The 15,198-nt window shown below is 67.0% G+C and overlaps 2 protein-coding genes across 8 annotated transcripts in view; one reads left to right on the top strand and one right to left on the bottom strand.

The window, feature by feature from the left end:
• The window catches only part of ADCK5 (aarF domain containing kinase 5), a 16,350-nt gene extending 14,435 nt beyond the window's left edge, over positions 1–1,915 (top strand). For 4 of the 6 annotated variants that reach the window (XM_082720415.1, XM_082720413.1, XM_082720416.1 and 1 more), the window contains exons 7-14: positions 37–150; positions 257–388; positions 456–539; positions 629–710; positions 784–862; positions 957–1,367; positions 1,470–1,586; positions 1,667–1,915. In XM_082720415.1, coding sequence (XP_082576541.1) covers positions 37–150; positions 257–388; positions 456–539; positions 629–710; positions 784–862; positions 957–1,367; positions 1,470–1,586; positions 1,667–1,772 — 1,125 coding nt within the window. In that variant the 3' untranslated portion in view covers positions 1,773–1,915. The remainder of the gene's footprint in view (positions 1–36; positions 151–256; positions 389–455; positions 540–628; positions 711–783; positions 863–956; positions 1,368–1,469; positions 1,587–1,666) is intronic. The other 2 variants (XM_082720414.1, XM_082720412.1) reach the window with 1 other exon arrangement.
• On the bottom strand, positions 1,901–15,198 carry CPSF1 (cleavage and polyadenylation specific factor 1). Of its 2 annotated transcripts, XM_082720410.1 has the most exons (38): positions 14,798–15,198; positions 14,542–14,696; positions 9,842–9,869; positions 9,607–9,749; positions 9,436–9,516; positions 9,194–9,345; positions 8,968–9,114; positions 8,745–8,884; positions 8,565–8,675; positions 8,389–8,482; positions 8,206–8,293; positions 8,007–8,126; positions 7,872–7,923; positions 7,691–7,785; positions 7,539–7,613; positions 7,331–7,411; positions 7,160–7,249; positions 6,875–6,985; positions 6,638–6,779; positions 6,390–6,568; positions 6,173–6,309; positions 5,914–6,088; positions 5,634–5,840; positions 5,469–5,558; positions 5,031–5,174; positions 4,807–4,959; positions 4,063–4,179; positions 3,892–3,982; positions 3,737–3,821; positions 3,512–3,653; positions 3,274–3,426; positions 3,023–3,199; positions 2,873–2,939; positions 2,746–2,793; positions 2,513–2,668; positions 2,305–2,434; positions 2,096–2,234; positions 1,901–2,019 (listed from the first exon to the last, which is right to left on the bottom strand). In XM_082720410.1, exons 2-38 carry the CDS (start codon positions 14,683–14,685, stop codon positions 1,972–1,974), a joined length of 4,332 nt encoding a protein of 1,443 aa, XP_082576536.1. In that variant the 5' UTR covers positions 14,686–14,696; positions 14,798–15,198; the 3' UTR covers positions 1,901–1,971. The 2 variants fall into 2 exon arrangements, with proteins under 2 accessions (XP_082576536.1, XP_082576535.1); XM_082720409.1 differs by having other exon boundaries at positions 2,305–2,668.

Here is a 15,198-nt window from a genome sequence, read left to right as displayed (position 1 = left end):
CGGCCCCAGGTCCTCCCCACAGCCTCGCCAACGCAGGTGCAGTACATCGACCTGCGGGACCGTTTCGAGGGGGATGTGCGCACGCTGGAGCTGCTGCTCTGGCTCGTGGAGCTCATGCATCCCAGCTTCGGCTTCAGCTGGGTCCTCCAGGTCAGCACCGCCCGGAGGTGGACCGGGGCGCGTGGGGGGCCGCACGCCACGTGCTGGGGTGGGCCGGTCCCCAAGCCAGACCCTCAGCTGCCTGTGTGGCCCCCAGGACCTGAAGGGCACCCTGGCCCAGGAGCTGGACTTCGAGAATGAGGGCCGGAACGCCGAGCGCTGTGCACGGGAGCTGCGGCATTTCCGCTACGTCGTGGTCCCCCGTGTGCACTGGGACGTGTGCAGCAAGGTGGGCGGGGCCCCTCCGGGGTGGGAACGTGCAGCCGGGCCCAGCTCAGCCGCCTGCTCTCCCCCAGCGCGTGCTGACGGCCGAGTTCTGGGATGGCTGCAAGGTCGACGACGCAGGCGCCATCGAAGGCTTGGGGCTGGCGGCGAAGGACGTGAGTGCCTGCAGGGGTGGGGGGGCTCCCGGGGGGCGGGGGGCGGCTGTGCTGAGTGCCGGCCGCCCGGTCCTGACCTCTCCCACCAGATCGCAGAGAAACTCATCCAGGCTTTCGCGGAGCAGATATTTTACACCGGCTTCATCCACGCGGACCCCCACCCAGGCAACGGTAGGAAAGGGCCCAGGACTGGGAGTTGGGGGGTGGGGGTCGGAGCCCACAAGCTGACAGGCTGCGTCCCCAGTTCTGGTGCGGAAAGGCCCCGACGGGAAGGCGCAGCTGGTGCTGCTGGACCACGGGCTCTACCAGTTTCTGGACGAGAAGTAAGCCAGCCACGGAGCTGGAGGGGGGTGGTTCGGGGGCAGGGTGGGGGTGAGGGGTGGGGGCCCGGCCGCGCTCACTGCTGACTTCCCACAGGGACCGGGCGGCCCTGTGCCAGCTGTGGCGGGCCATCATTCTCCGGGACGACGTGGCCATGAAGGCACACGCGGAGGCCCTCGGGGTGCGAGGTGAGGCGGGCTCTGCGGGTGTGGAGCTCCCGGGGGCACCTGGTCCTGGCTCACCCCCGCCTGCAGACTACCTCCTCTTCTCCGAGGTGCTCATGCAGCGGCCTGTGCGCCTGGGCCAGCTGTGGCGCTCGCACCTGCTGAGCCGGGAGGAGGCGGCCTACATGCAGGCCATGGCGCAGGAGCGCTTCGAGGCCATCATGGGCGTGCTCAAGGCCCTGCCGCGGCCCATGCTGCTCGTGCTGCGCAACGTCAACACTGTGCGCGCCATCAACACCGCCCTGGGCACCCCCGTCAACCGCTACTTCCTCATGGCCAAGAGGTGGGTGCCGGCTGGCCAAGGTCCCTGGGGGAGTGGTGGGGGCATGGCAGGAGTCAGTGGCCAGAGCGGGACCAGGCCCGGCTGACTTGTGTCTCTGGGCAGCGCGGTTAGGGGCTGGAGCCGCCTGGCAGGTGCGGCGTACCAGAGCGTCTACGGAGCCAGTGTCCTGCGCCACATCAAGGTCATCTGGGAGATGTTCAAGTTTGAAGTGGCCCTAAGGTGAGACAGGGGGGCAGGCATCCAGGGCGGGTGGCGAGACCTGCTCCCCACCCACCCCTGACCCCTGCCCTTCCTCGCAGGCTAGAGACCTTGTCCATGCGGCTGACAGCCTTCCTCCTTCGGCTCTTGGTCCAGCTGGGCCTCCTGCCTGAGACGCAGGGGCTCTCCCAGTACTTGGAGACCTAGGCAGTCCCGGGGCCGAGAGGCCCTCAGGGCTGGTCCAGCATCAGGTGCCACAGACTGAGACCTGGGGCACTGGAGACGCTGTACCCTAGGAGCCAGCCCCGCCAAGAGACCCAACAATGACCACAAGCTCTACTCAAACCAAACATCTTTGTCCTCGTGTTTTGTACAAAAAGAGGTGGGGGTGGCGGCCTCTGGGAATCTAGAAGTGGGCAGTGACGCGGTCGGTCTCCAGCAGGTCGTCGAGGATCTGCAGGGAGAGGGGCTGGTGAGTGGGGGAGCGCGGGGCGGGGCAGGACAGCCAGGCGGGGCGGGGCAGGGCTCACGATGTCCGGAGTGGTGCCGATCTTCTTGGCCAGCTCGCCGCGCTCCATGGTGCTGAGGTACAGGTAGCGGTTGAGCAGCTCGCCGTCCAGGACGTTGCGCACAGCGTTCTGCAGGGCGCGCCGGTCCGCGTGCAGCAGCCTGGGGAGGACACGCAGGCTGTAGGGCAGGGGCAGGGGGGGTGGGGGGCGGGCAGGGGGCGCACACCCACCGGAAGGCCCTGGGGTTGAGGCCGGCGTGGTGGGGCAGCATGGTGGTCAGCGCGTTCTGCAGCATCAGCAGGCGCCGGTAGGTCTTCTCCTGCATGGGCAGCAGCAGCCCGATGCCGCCGTCCAGGGTGGCTGCGGGGGGGCCCTGTGTGAGCAAGGCCGCCCCCCCCCCCCCCCCCCGCGCGCCATCGCTCGCCGGCCCGCACTCACCGAACCACGTGATGTGCTTGTTCTCCCACACCACCGACTTCTTGCTGGGCCCCTCCGCAGCCCCGCGGCACGGCGTCCTCCAGAAGGTGTTCACGTGGGCGCCCACGTGGAAGTCGGCGCGCCGCAGCAGGCGCATCCCCCCGAAGCTCTCTTTGGCTGGGCCAGAGGGAGCTCCGCTCACTGCCCGCCCAGCGCCAGCCCCGCGGGGGTGTGGGGGTGGGGGGCGTACTCACCTTCGGGCAGGTACATGTACACCATGAGGTTGCGGTCGCGGTCGGACACTGGGAAGCAGAGCCCAGCGTCAGCCTGGCCACCCCCTGAAGTCTGCGAGCCCCGGAGCCCCCGGGGCCCTGCGCTCACCCAGGAAGCCCAGCTGGGCGTTGTCCACCATGAAGTCTACGCTGTACACCTCCAGTGGCTTGGCGTCCTGGGGACGGGGACGGGGGAGGCTCGTCAGGGCGGGCTTGTGGCCAGCCCCCACCCAGCACGGGGCCGAGGCCACGCACGCACCCTGGACACGAGGCTCAGCGTCTTGCTCTCTTCCTGGTAGCGCAGGAGCGAGATGCTTTTCATGACGTCCGCGGCCAGGATGAAGTTCTTGACGCTGATCATCTGGTGGATGTAGAGCTGCGTGTCGATGAAGGCCATGCCCGTCAGCTCGCTGGCCCGCAGGCTCCACAGGAAAATCTGGGGGGACAGGGGCCACGGGTGACGAGGGGCAGGCCGCAGGCTGACCCCAGGGCGAGAGGGAGAGCGCAGACCTTCTGGCCAATGGCGGACACCAGGTGGCCGTTGCAGTGACACAGGGCGGTCACCGGGCCCTTCTGCTCCTTCTCATACAGGACTTTGAACTTGTTCTTGGTCAGGGGCTGGCCAGGCTCAGGCACCACCTCGATCACATCCATGATCAGGATCTGCCGGGTGTGGGGGGAGGAGGATGTGCAGGGAAAGGGCCAGGGCTGCCAGGCGCCGCCCACCCCCACCAGGCTGGCCCCTTACCCGCCCTCGGCACGTGACCTCCTCCCCCTGCATGAGGCAGGTCCCAGCAGCCACGTAGCCCTTGAGGCCTGACACGGTCTCCTCACTGCGCAGCGACACCGTCTTCATGCAGGTCACGTGCTCCCACTCCTCCAGCTCAATCCTGTGCGACGAGGGGTGAGGACGCTGCCCTCCGGCCGCCAGGTCCCACCCAGCCTGGCCCGGCCCGGCCCGGCCCGGCCTCACCTGGCATTGGGGATGGCCTCCCAGCTGACCGGGGAGATGAGCTGGATGGAGAAGGCCTCCTGCTGGGGGTGGACGTACCGGTCATCTGCGAGGACGCAGGGCACTGGTCAGGGAGGGCGGCCCCGCCAGCCCGCCCCTCCCCGGGCACCACGCACCTCTCTCGATGGCCTCGAACTCCTTCTCCTCGCCGGTCATGCGCGGGATGCGGGTGCACGGCATGTTGGTGCTGGTGGCGACAGCATAGACCTGAGAGGGCCGAGTGTTGTCACGGGTGCCCGGGGGGCGGTGCCCAGAGGGGCCCCGGCCCAAAGAGAACGGGGTCAGACCTTGGACTCCACATGGTAAGCCACGTAGTGGGCCGTGCAGCGCAGTGGGATCTTCCTGACGGGCCACGGGGCGTCGTAGGACAAGTAGGCGGGCAGGACACTGATCCTCAGCTCGCCCTGGCGGGTGCGGGGAGCAGCAGATGAGGCCCAGCACCCGGCTAGGGCAGGGCAGGCAAACCTAGGCTCCCGAGGGCTCCACACCGCCAGCCCTCCGCTCTGCCAGAACGGGGTGTGCACGGGACGGAGACTTGCTAGCCCGTGCTTCACGGTCCCTCATCCCTTCTCCCGGGCTCACGCGGGGCCCAGAGTAAGCCGCAAGCCGCACAGCAAAGGTTACCCACGTGCCAGCCATGCCGGAGTCGGCACAGACAGACGAGGGGACCCCTACTGCCCCCAACCCCAGCCAGTGCCCTAAGTGCACGTCCAGACCACCTGCCCCGTTCTCATCACGAGTCCTCAGACCGGCCTCACAGATGAGGAAACGGGGCTCAGAGAGGGTGAGCACCTTTGCTAGAGTCCCAGCTCCTGAAGGGCACAGCAGTGACCAGAGCTGGCCCCGCCAACAGGCGCCTCGTGGGCTATAGCCGCCCGCCACTCTCGCCCGCCGTGTCCCCCAACCTTTCCACGTCTCACCTCTTTGACCTCGGCCTTGTGCACCTGCTGGACACCCCACAGGGTCCCCAGCGCCTCCTCCTGACCCAGGCAGGGCAACATGGGGCAGCAGGAGCCCTGGGATCTCCCTACCTGTCTGTTGAAGTACAAGAAGCCTCGGGGGCAGTTGACGTTGTGGAAGGGGGCAAAGGAGTCGATGGGTCCGTCGATGCCCATGGGGTGTAGCCGCAGGGCCCCCCGGCCCGTCACCAGGAGCCAGTGAGGCGAGGGGCCACAGATGAAGACCTGAGGGCAGGCGCTATGAGGGGCGGCCCAATCTGCCCCTCCCCGAGCGCCCCCCAGAGCCGACCGCCTACCCCTGAGTAGCCATAGATGTCCTCGAAGTACCGGAACCGGGCCACGCGGCCACGGGCTGCAGCCCCCTCCTCAGCTCCACCGCCTTCTGCCTTCTTCTTGGACGGCTTTGGCTTCTTCTCACGGAAGTTGATGTTGTGAGGGACCTGGAGGGGGCGGTGCGCCGTGAGGGCCGGATCGTGCCCGCACCCCGTTCCACGTCCACCCCACGGCCCGCACCTTCTTTTTTTTTTTTTTAGATTTTATTTATTTATCAGAGAGAGAGAAGGGGAGAGAGCGAGCACAGGCAGACAGAATGGCAAGCAGAGGCAGAGGGAGAAGCAGGCTCCCTGCTGAGCAAGGAGCCCGATGTGGGACTCGATCCCAGGACCCTGAGATCATGACCTGAGCTGAAGGCAGCTGCTTAACCCACTGAGCCACCCAGGCGTCCCTCACCGCACCTTCTTGAAACGGACTTTGAGGTTTCCCTGGCCAAGCTGGGAGTCGTGGGGGAAGGCCTCGTAGATGAGCAGCTCCTGGTCCACGTGCACCTGGGGGCAGCGTGGGGTCAGCAGGGGAACGGGGGCGCCCGGCCGGGCCAACGCGGAGCACGCGGGCGCACTCACCAGCAGGTAGGGCCTGCTCTGACGGCTCCCCAGCGCCACCAGCAGCACCTCCTTGACGAGCGGCAGCTCCCCCTGGCGCGTGGCCTCCTCCTTCCGGGCCTCGCCCTGCGTGGTGGGCTGACCGAAGGAGCTGTCCACCAGGACCCGCTGCCCCACGGGGAAGTTCTTCACCAGGAACACCAGCCTCCAGTCAGGCAGCTGGTAGATCTGCGTGGGGAGCAGGGTCAGCAGCCGCGGGAAGCAGGGGGCAGGGCTCACACGGGCACAGGGCCTCACGCACCTCCATGGTTCCGTTCTCCCGCACCAGCAGGCACCAGTGGGTGGGCTCGACCCGGAACGGGGTGGGGTCCCGGTCCGCAGGGGGCTGGCTGCTCCTGCGAGCCTCCTCCTTGCTGGGGCTGAAGAGGGAGCCCGAGTCCCCGTACAGCATCTCCTCCTCATCGTCCACGGTGGGGCTAGAGACGGGCCGGCACACAAGTCACACGGGGCCTGCCACAGGGCCCCTGACCACAGCCCAGGCCCTGGCTGCCCCCACATACCTGGTTTCCGAGCCCTGCCCCTCGGCCTCGGAGCCACTGCGGCCCCCCAGGTCATCGCGGGCCCCGCCCAGGCGGCTCTCGGTAGTGAACATGCCGCTGACGTCGCGGTACACGCACAGGGTGATCACCTTGGACTGCTGCGGGGACAGGGGCAGGGGTTCAGTACGGCAGAAGCGGGGGGTGGGCCTGCAGGCCACGGGCACGGCTGGGAGCTTACGTGGTGCAGGGGTGGCTTGTGCAGCGCCAGGCGGTGGTGACGGCCCCCATAGGAGTCACTCTTGAGCAGGAACATGGTGACATGGCCCTCAGCACTCATGATGACCACGTAGGGGTCAGCCACGGCACACTGCACGATGGGCGAGCCCAGGTCCACGGGGATGAAGTGCAGCTGGCTCACTGCGGGCGCAGGATGGTCAGCGCCGCGCGTCGGCACCCAGCACCCTCCCCGCCGCCCGCCGCACCTACCTCCTTCCAACAGGCGGATGCCGAGCGGCGACACCTGCACAATGTAGCGACCGTCCCCGATGTTGCCAGCGAAGACTGTGGGGCCCTGTGTCGCAAAGCCACTGGTGTCCAGCTCCATGATCTCTTGCCCCGTCTGCAGGATCTGTAAGCGACGGGAGGGTGAGACCCACCCCACAGCGGGACCCCGCCCCAGGCTGCCGGGACCCCGCCCCAGGCTGCCGGACCCCCACCCCTCACCATGGTGGAGTCTTCCCGGCTCAGGATGAGGAACCCATGTCTCCGTCCGTCATCATCTGCCTCAAGGGCGCTGGGCTCCTGCTCTGCCCCCTCCCCCTTGGGGGTCTCCTCCTGTGACAAAGGACAGCAGGAATCCTGTCACCTAGCTCAGGCTGCCCAGCAGAGGCCAGTCCTGCGCCCCACTGCCCCCAGGCTGCCCGTACGCTCAGGCTGAGTCCGTGTGGAGGGCAGCCCTGGGACACCTGCCCCACCCGGGCCCTCCAGGCCAGCCAAGGGTCGACCTACTTGTTCCTTCCGCGCAGGAGCGATGACTGTCCACATGTCGTAGCAGCCAGGGAGCTCAAAGGTCGTCACCACCTGGGGCCGGATACTCTTCTGGAGCGACAATGCGGGAGTCAGTTCTCCCGGGTCCCGTGAGGGATCCCGCCACGAGGAGCAGCCCCTGCCCCCACGTACCTGTAGAACGGACAGGGCCCCATTCTTCCCGTAGCCGGAGCACACCACGATCTCCAGATCCGGCTCAGGGCTGTTCTGAAACTGCACAGGAGCTGGGAGTAAGGACAGGGCCCCGCCCCCGCCCAGCCCCCACTACCCTGCACAGGGGCTGACAGGAAGGACAGGCTCCAGTGCCCTGTGCCCCCCGCCCCCCTCCACCCCAAGGCACCTCTTCGGAGAGGAAGGCAGGCTCTCCCATGGCTGCGTTGGCACAGGGTCCGATGTTGAGGATGCTGTCACAGACCTGCAGACACAGCCCTGCTCAGGCAGGCCAGCCTGGGTGGGAGCCCCTCCTCCCCACCACTGGGGCCCCAAGCTCACCTCGAAAGAGTAAGTGGCCAGCTGTGTGCCCGACTGGGCCTCGCTGCCGTAAACTTCAATCTCATCCACCTCGTCCTGCGGCGCGGACTTGCCCCCTGCGGCGGACGCAGGGTCCCGCATGAGCCCACCCCCGTCGCCTGGCCCCTGCCGGCCCCCTCCAGCCCCAGGTCTCCGTCCCCACCTGACCAGCCGACTGCAGACTCCACTCGCTTCTTCTTCGAGGGGGGCTCGTCCTGCCAGGCAGGAAGGGGCGGTGAGCAGCCCTGTGAGGGAGCCCGCCCCGGGGCCCGGGGCCCGACAGGCTCCGCGGACGCACCTTGTCGGTCTCCCGGACGGCGCCGGCAGGGGCCTCCTGCAGCTTCTCTGTGTACTTGAGGAGGAGCGAGTTGCCCAGGCGAGAGCCGAGGAACAGGTACCCAGGCTCCATGGTGACCATCTGAAGGCGGGCGGCCGGTGAGGGGGAGGCCAGGCCCGCCACCAGGGCCTCCCCCCCCCCCAGCCCTCCCGGGACTCACGCTGGTGGTGAGCACGCTGGCGGCGGCCTTGTCGAAGTGGAAGGCGCGGACACTGCGCATGCCGTCGGTGATGAGGGTCAGCACGTAGCTGCCAGGAGGGGGGCTGCTGAGCCGGGGCGGGGGGCGGGGGGCGGGGGCGGGGGGGGGGTGGGCAGGGGTGGGGCTCACGGAGGGGAGACGCACATCTCACCGCCCTTGAGGGAGATGACCATCTTGTCATAGGAGATGAAGGCCGCCTGCGCACAGTCGAGGGTGATCCGCACGCCCTCCTGGGTGCCTGTGCCGGGCGCGGTCACGGTCAGACAGACGCGGAGGCCCTCCAGCCCCCGCCCGCTGCTCCCGCCCCTGCCCACACTCACGAAGGGGAAAGGCAGTGGTGCCGGTGGTGAGGCCGTTGAGAGCCACGCCGTACGGGGGGACGCTCTGGTTCAGGTACAGCAGCGAGTTGACCGCGAAGACCACCACCCCGCCTGGAGAGGGACAGGCTGGTGGGCGGGGCCCCGCACACTCTCACGAGCCCCCACAGCCACAGCCCTCACCTATGGGCTTGGGCACGGCGAGGGCCTGGGTGCAGTCGAAGGGCAGGCTGGTGAGGGACCAGATGACCGGGTGGACCTTCTGCGTGATGTTCAGGGAAATGGCCACGATGCAACACGTGTCCTGCCGCACAGCCACCCGCCTGCAGACAGACGGCTGGGTCGGCCGGGGCCAGGGGGGCCCGGTCCCAGCCCCGAGCCGCAGGCCCCGGGCTCCGCGCCTCACCCCGGCCAGGTCTGGTTGGGCTCGAAGAGGATGAGCAGCGTGGGCTCGTAGTAGCCGTGCAGGAACTGCAGGTCCACGATGTTGAGCAGCTTCTCGTCCAGGGCCCGCACGTCGATGATGTAGCTGGGCAGGAAGCTGGACCTCTGCCTGGGGAGCCACAGGCTTCAGCGGGCAGAGGGAGCAGGGGACGCCACACACACAGCCCCTCCCCCTCCACGGTACTCACCCCTCCCCCATCAGCCCCTCGTGCTCCTCGGCCAGGCTCTCCCTGCGGAAGGGCAGGACCACCAGGCGCGAGCCGTAGATAAGCATGGCAGCGCAGCGCCCGTCGGGGTCCACCCGCACCCGCGGCGCGTGCACGTTCTGCACAAACCCATCCTGGGGGCAGAGGGCATCATCAGGCAGGCCTGGGGACAGGAGGTGGGGTGGGGGAAGGCGCTGGGGTCTGGGGTCGTGACCCGGCCCTACCCGCAGCTCCGGCTCCTCAAAGTAGTGCAGAGACAGGGTCTTCAGGTCATGGGTGCCCGGGTCATACTCCACCACCGAGAGCTGGAAGGCGGCCGCAGGTCAGAGCTGTGGCCAAACCCCCGGCCCAGCAGGCCCCCCACACCGACGCCCACCTCCAGGCCCATCGCCTACCTTGGCATCCTTAAAGCTCAGGAGCAGGGCGTCCCGCTTGGCACCTGCCAGCTGCACGCTGGCCATAGACATGACGTTGCCGAAGAAGGAGAAGGAAGCCACCAGCTCCAGTTTCTCCCGGTGCTCCCGGTGGGCCTTTCCCTCTGAGGGACAGGCCGGTGGGTCCGGGTCCAGGCCCACACCCCAGCCCCCACAGTCCCAGACCTGAGGCCAGGGCAGCTACCCCTGTGCTCACCTGTGCTCCTGTCATTCTTGCTTGGTGCCTGGGGGGGAAGAGGAGGGTGAGCGGTGAAGCCACAGACGGGGCAGCCCCCCTTCCCGGGGGACGAGGAGAAAAGGCCACACAGGGCCAGCCCTGCCCAAACCCTCACCACCGCGCAGCGCCCGTTTCCAGGCACTTCAGGAGGCAGCTGGGCACAGACCCAACGTGCACAAACTCGCTCCCACCCGGTCCCCAGCGCGGCCACAGGCTTCCCAGAATGCCCCGGTCACGGCGCCCCCAACAGCCCTCAGTCCCTCACTCGCGTGCGCACAGGCGACGGGGTGCAGAGGGAGTGCGGCTGTCAAGCAGACCCCGCACGGAGCTGACCCGGGCTCCATCCCGCGATCCTGAGCCAACATCAGGCCGGACGCTCACCCGACTGAGCCTCCCAGGCGCCCCGCAGAAGTTTAATAATGAGAAAAAAAGGGCATTTTTCATAACACACTTGTGCTATGGGGAAAACACCGTAAAAAGAGCTGCTTGAGAAAAACAACATAATTAACTCATTACAGAAAAGGCATTTTATACACCCAACACATTTTCACAACAACAAAACTCCAGAGCCAGAGAACTTCAGCAGAAAATTCTACCAAATGTTTCAAAAATGATAAACTTCAAAAACATCAAATGAAACCAAAACCCCACTGGTCCCGGGCTGACGGCACCTCAGGCGGTGAGGCCCCCACACGAACCGTGCACGCAGGACGGACTCGAGGCTGAGTCCTCACAGTTTCTGCAAATGAGCCAGCGACGTGGGACAAGGACACCACGGCACAGCCAGACTGAGTCATCCCAGGAATGCCTAATTAGCTCCGCACAAGAACACCCAACTATCAAGGTTAAGGAGAAAAACAATACACCCTTTGGAGAGATATAAAAAGACGTAATAGGGGCACCTGGGCAGCTCAGGTCATGGCCCCAGGGTCCTGGGACGGAGCCGGGTCAGGCTCCCTGCTCAGTGGGGCGCCTCCTCCTCCCTCTGGCCCTCCCTCTGCTTGTGCTTTCTCTCTGTCAGATAAATAAAAATCTTAAGAGAAAAAAAAAGGAAGAAAATTAAGGTTTTTAAGGGAAAAGTCCTGGAGATACAGTGGGACGTTCCATGAGAAGAATGTTGGTTCCAAACAGTCCAAAGTGAACCTCATTCTACGTCTGTCTCATACACGCCTAATAACCCAGCATTAAAGCGCGCGCACACACAATTCTGGAGGCTCCTACAAGGCCCGTGTCCCACGTTGTTCGTCTTTAAAGCTATCGTGGCCGCGCTTCATTTCTGGCTCTTCCGTGTACATTTGAGAACTGAATCATTCCGTCTAATGAGAAACCCACTGCGACTCTGGAACACACGGACTCTACAGACAAACCCGAGGGGCCGGACATCTCTACAAGACGGAGTCTTTTCCACCCATAACCATGATCTAGTCTCTATTTACTTGGCATTTCCATTAACGTCAATGAACTCCAAAGGTCACAGGGGTCGTGCCCCCCCACCCCCCCCACCCCCGCCAAGCCCCACCCCTGCCTATGCCCCAGGCCATGCCCTCACCCCCTCCCACACACAGCTCCTCTGCTCTGCGATCGATGGGCACACCGGACCTCGGACTGAGAGGCCCTCGCTTCCCACCTCACCCAGAGGACTGGAGTCCCAGCCACACTGCCCACGCCCCACACATGCCCACGGGCTTTGTGCTCTATGCCCCCCCCATTCCTGTCACCAGGGCTGAGCTGTGAGCTACAGGAGCCACCTGCAGGAGACTCCACCAACAGAGTCAAGACCACCCAAGACGGGGCCCATCATCCCTCTCCTGAGTCTGGGCTCTCAGCGGCTCTGAACAGGCCGGGGATGGAACTGGCGCCCTACTCCAGGCCCTGGCCCTGGTGAGGACTGGCAGCTTCCCCCTTTCTCTCGAGCCCAGGAAAACCAAGCCAGCCAGCTCGGGGGGGGGGGGGGGGCAAGGGAGAGGGACAGAGAGGGACAGGACAGCTTGCCTCCAGCCCTTCAAATCACCGAGTCGAACCCCAGACCTCACGGAGCACAGGCCAGGGACCTCCTCAGTCCATGGGGTGCCCTGTCCAAACTCCCAAGACACACACCAATGCAGGCACCTGCGGTTCCACAGCAGAAACCAGACCGCCTAGACGCTCCCCAGCTGCCCCCCATCAGCCCCATCTCCTGCCCCACGTACTTTCTGACTCGAGAGCTGGCACACTTTCCTACAGTCAGCTGAAACCAACATCTGACTTCAGCTTGGCAGCCACGTGCCATTTGCTTGGCCGTGGTACAGGTCTCTGAAGATAGGCAAAGCCCCCCTGCATTTCAGCGGCCTGGGCGGGGGCGGCAGCCAGGCCGGTGCACCCCCCTGCTGCTCCATCTTTCCAACCTTCTTCCCGCTGCTGCTGTTGCTTTGATTCCCCTGGTGCCAATCTTTACGGAGACGTTCATGTCATAATTCTCTTTCTGCAGTGGGCTCCGAACCCTGCAGGCCCCCGTCCCCGCCCGGGTCAAGAGCCACCAGGGCCCCCAGGTCTGCCGGCACAGAGGCCTGGCAGCCGGGGACACAGCCTGAGGCCCCCAAGCCTCCACCTCCCCTGGGTGTGGGCTCTCCCCCCCACCTGCCCCCCCCCCCCCCGCCCCGGCAGCGCGTCCTGGGCCTCTTCTGTTCTTCCGGATGTCTCAAGCCTGGGGCACCCACAGCCCCAAGGAGCCATCTTCTGGGTGATTCCAACCAGCTTCAGAGTCTGAAGAGTCCCGCTTCTCTCCAGCCCAGACTCCGCTCGGCATGGCTCCTATCCCCAGCTTTTCCTCAACCTCACAGTGGACAGCACCCAGATCTGTGTGTAGACGGCCTCCCAGGATTCACACCCTGTGCCAGGGCTGGTCCACACAAGCTGTACCAGGGGGCAGAGGGGACCGTGTGCCATGTCTCCCTCAGGTTATGAAGACACGGTGGCTCCTTGGTGACTTGTTCTTTCTCGCTCAGCCTTCCTTCTGCAGGAGGCTGCCCTGGGGTGAGGCCCACACGAGGGCCTCCAACAGCAGTGAGAGAAGCAGACGCTCCAACCTCCTGGCAGCCTGTGCTGAGCCGCCCAGCTAAGCCACTCTGGGCTTCCGGACCCTCAGAAACTGGGAGAGACTCTCTGTTGTTCCTAAGTTTGGGGATCCCTGGGGGGCTCAGTGGGTTAAGCCTCTGCCTTCGGCTCAGGTCATGATCCCAGGGTCCAGAGATCCAGCCCGACATCGGACTCCCTGCTCAGCGGGGAGCCTGCTTCCCCCTCTCGCTTCACACTGCCCACGTGATCTCTATCGAGTACCTAAATAAAATCTTAAAGAAAAACAAAGAGAGAGAGGGTGGGGGTTGGGGAGGCAAAGGGGGAGAATCCGCGGCAGGCTCCACCCGCAGCGCGGAGCCCGACAGCGTGGTCTCCACCTCAGGATCCAGAGATCACGACCTGAGCTGAAACCAAGAGTCAGATGCTCAACTGACGGAGCCCCCCAGGCACCTCCCTCCCGGCCGGGCTGGCCGAGCACCCTGCCCCTCCTGACACCTCCGCGGCGCCTCCGATCGCGCCTGCTCAAAGCTCAACTTCGCAAGGAGCAAAGTTTCACAGCACTCCTGCCCCCCACTCCCCCTCCCTGCCCTGCTGGTCCCCACCGCAGGTCAGGACGGGCCCTGGCACCACGAGCGCGGGTCTCTGCGCCCGTCGTGCTCACGAGGCCTCCGCACAAACACGTCTGCGGAGAAAAGGAGCGACTGACACCAGTGTTGGCCGAGGGCCCAGCGCACCATGAAAGCGCACTGGCGACCGGTCTCTGGGTTCACCCGATCGGAGGGCAGGACGGAGAAAGCAGCGGCCGCTCCCGGAGGTCAGCAGAGACGCCCCCGTTCATTTTGAACGTCTCTACACCCGGTGTGGGGCTCAAACTCACCAGCGACCAAGAGCCCCGCTCCTCCGCCTCAGCCAGCCCGGCTGCCCCGTTTTTATCGGCAACATCTTTTTCAGTTTTGACTGAAATCTGGACCCGTCCCAAACACTGACCTCAAAACTGCCGTTGCCACAACAGCTAAAAATCCGATCGTTTTCCAGGTCACCCCGCCGCAGAGCGGCCGCCGTGACGCCCGGCTCGGCCTGCCAGGGGCCGGGCCGCGGCCCCTCCGACCCCGCCCGCCGCCGCACCGGCCCCCGCTCACCCCTCCGCGACCCGGGCGCCTTCACTCCCGGCCACGCTGCGCCCCTCTCCGCCCTCGACCGCTTCCGGCCCGCGCCCCGGCCGCGGCCCCTGCCCCTGCCCCGACGGCCTCCAGCCCCATCCTCGCGCTCGCACAAGTCTCGCCGGCGCCGCCCCTGCAGGTCGCCCTCCCGGACCCGTCGCCCTCGGCGCCCCCAGCAGCGCACCCGAGGGACCTCCGGTCGGGGGCCTGACCCCACTCGGGGCCCGCCGGGCTCTCCCCCGCGCCCCCCACGCCCAGGACCGTCCTTCCGCCGGCCGCCGGCGGCTCCCGCCCGGGGAGGCCGTGCCCCGGGGCCCCGCGGGAAAGCGCCGCCCCCGCCCCCCCCCGGCGGCCCGGGCCGCGCTCTGTCCGCTCGCCGGTGCGCGTCGGGCCGCGCGGTCTCCGGCCTCGGGCCCCGGCCCCCCCCCGCGCGGGCAGGACGGCGGCGGCCCGGCCCGCACGCACCTCGGCGTCGCGGTTGAGGCGGTACACGTAGAGCTGCGAGGTGCCGGCCACCACGAGGTTGCGCTCGCTGTTGCTGAAGAAGTTGCAGTACATGGCGAACTCCAGGCCGGTGGGCGGGTGCGCCTGCTTGTACACGGCGTACATGGCGGAGCGGGCTGCGGGGGCCGGGCCAGAGCGTGAGCCGCGCCGCCGCCGCCCCCGCCGCCCCCGCCGCCCCCGCCGCCCCCGCCGCCCGCCGCCCGCCGCCGCCGCCCACCTGGCAGTTGGAGCTCGCGGGGGAACGGGACGGCGGCGGACAAGGCCCGGGCGGCCCCGGAAGCGCAGCGCCGTGGTTCCGGGCGCCCGCTACTGCGCCTGCGCTACGCCGCCTCGGCGGCGGCCGGAGGGAGGACGACAGCGACCCCTGGTGGCCAGGGGTGGCGGAGCGGCCTCGCGGCTCGGCTCCCGGCTCTGCGCGCGGAGCCCCGACATCCCGAGCTCGCTCGAAGCCGCGCGTCCCGTACCCGGGGAACCCGGCGCGAGGTGGCGCGGCTCAGGGCCTGCGGGCGTCCCAAAGAGCGTCTCGGCCGCAGGAAGAGGCGTCGCTCCCCCTCCAAGCCCGCGTGGGCGAGGCGCCGTGCGGGGAGCTGGCGGGCGCCGGGAGGGACGGGGCGCCCC

The sequence above is a fragment of the Mustela nivalis genome, assembly GCF_964662115.1.
Source record: "Mustela nivalis genome assembly, chromosome: 2".
Classification (NCBI taxonomy): Eukaryota; Metazoa; Chordata; class Mammalia; order Carnivora; family Mustelidae; genus Mustela; species Mustela nivalis.
The sequence above is the reverse complement of the archived record's forward strand: the minus strand, read 5'-3'. Positions and strand labels throughout refer to the sequence as shown.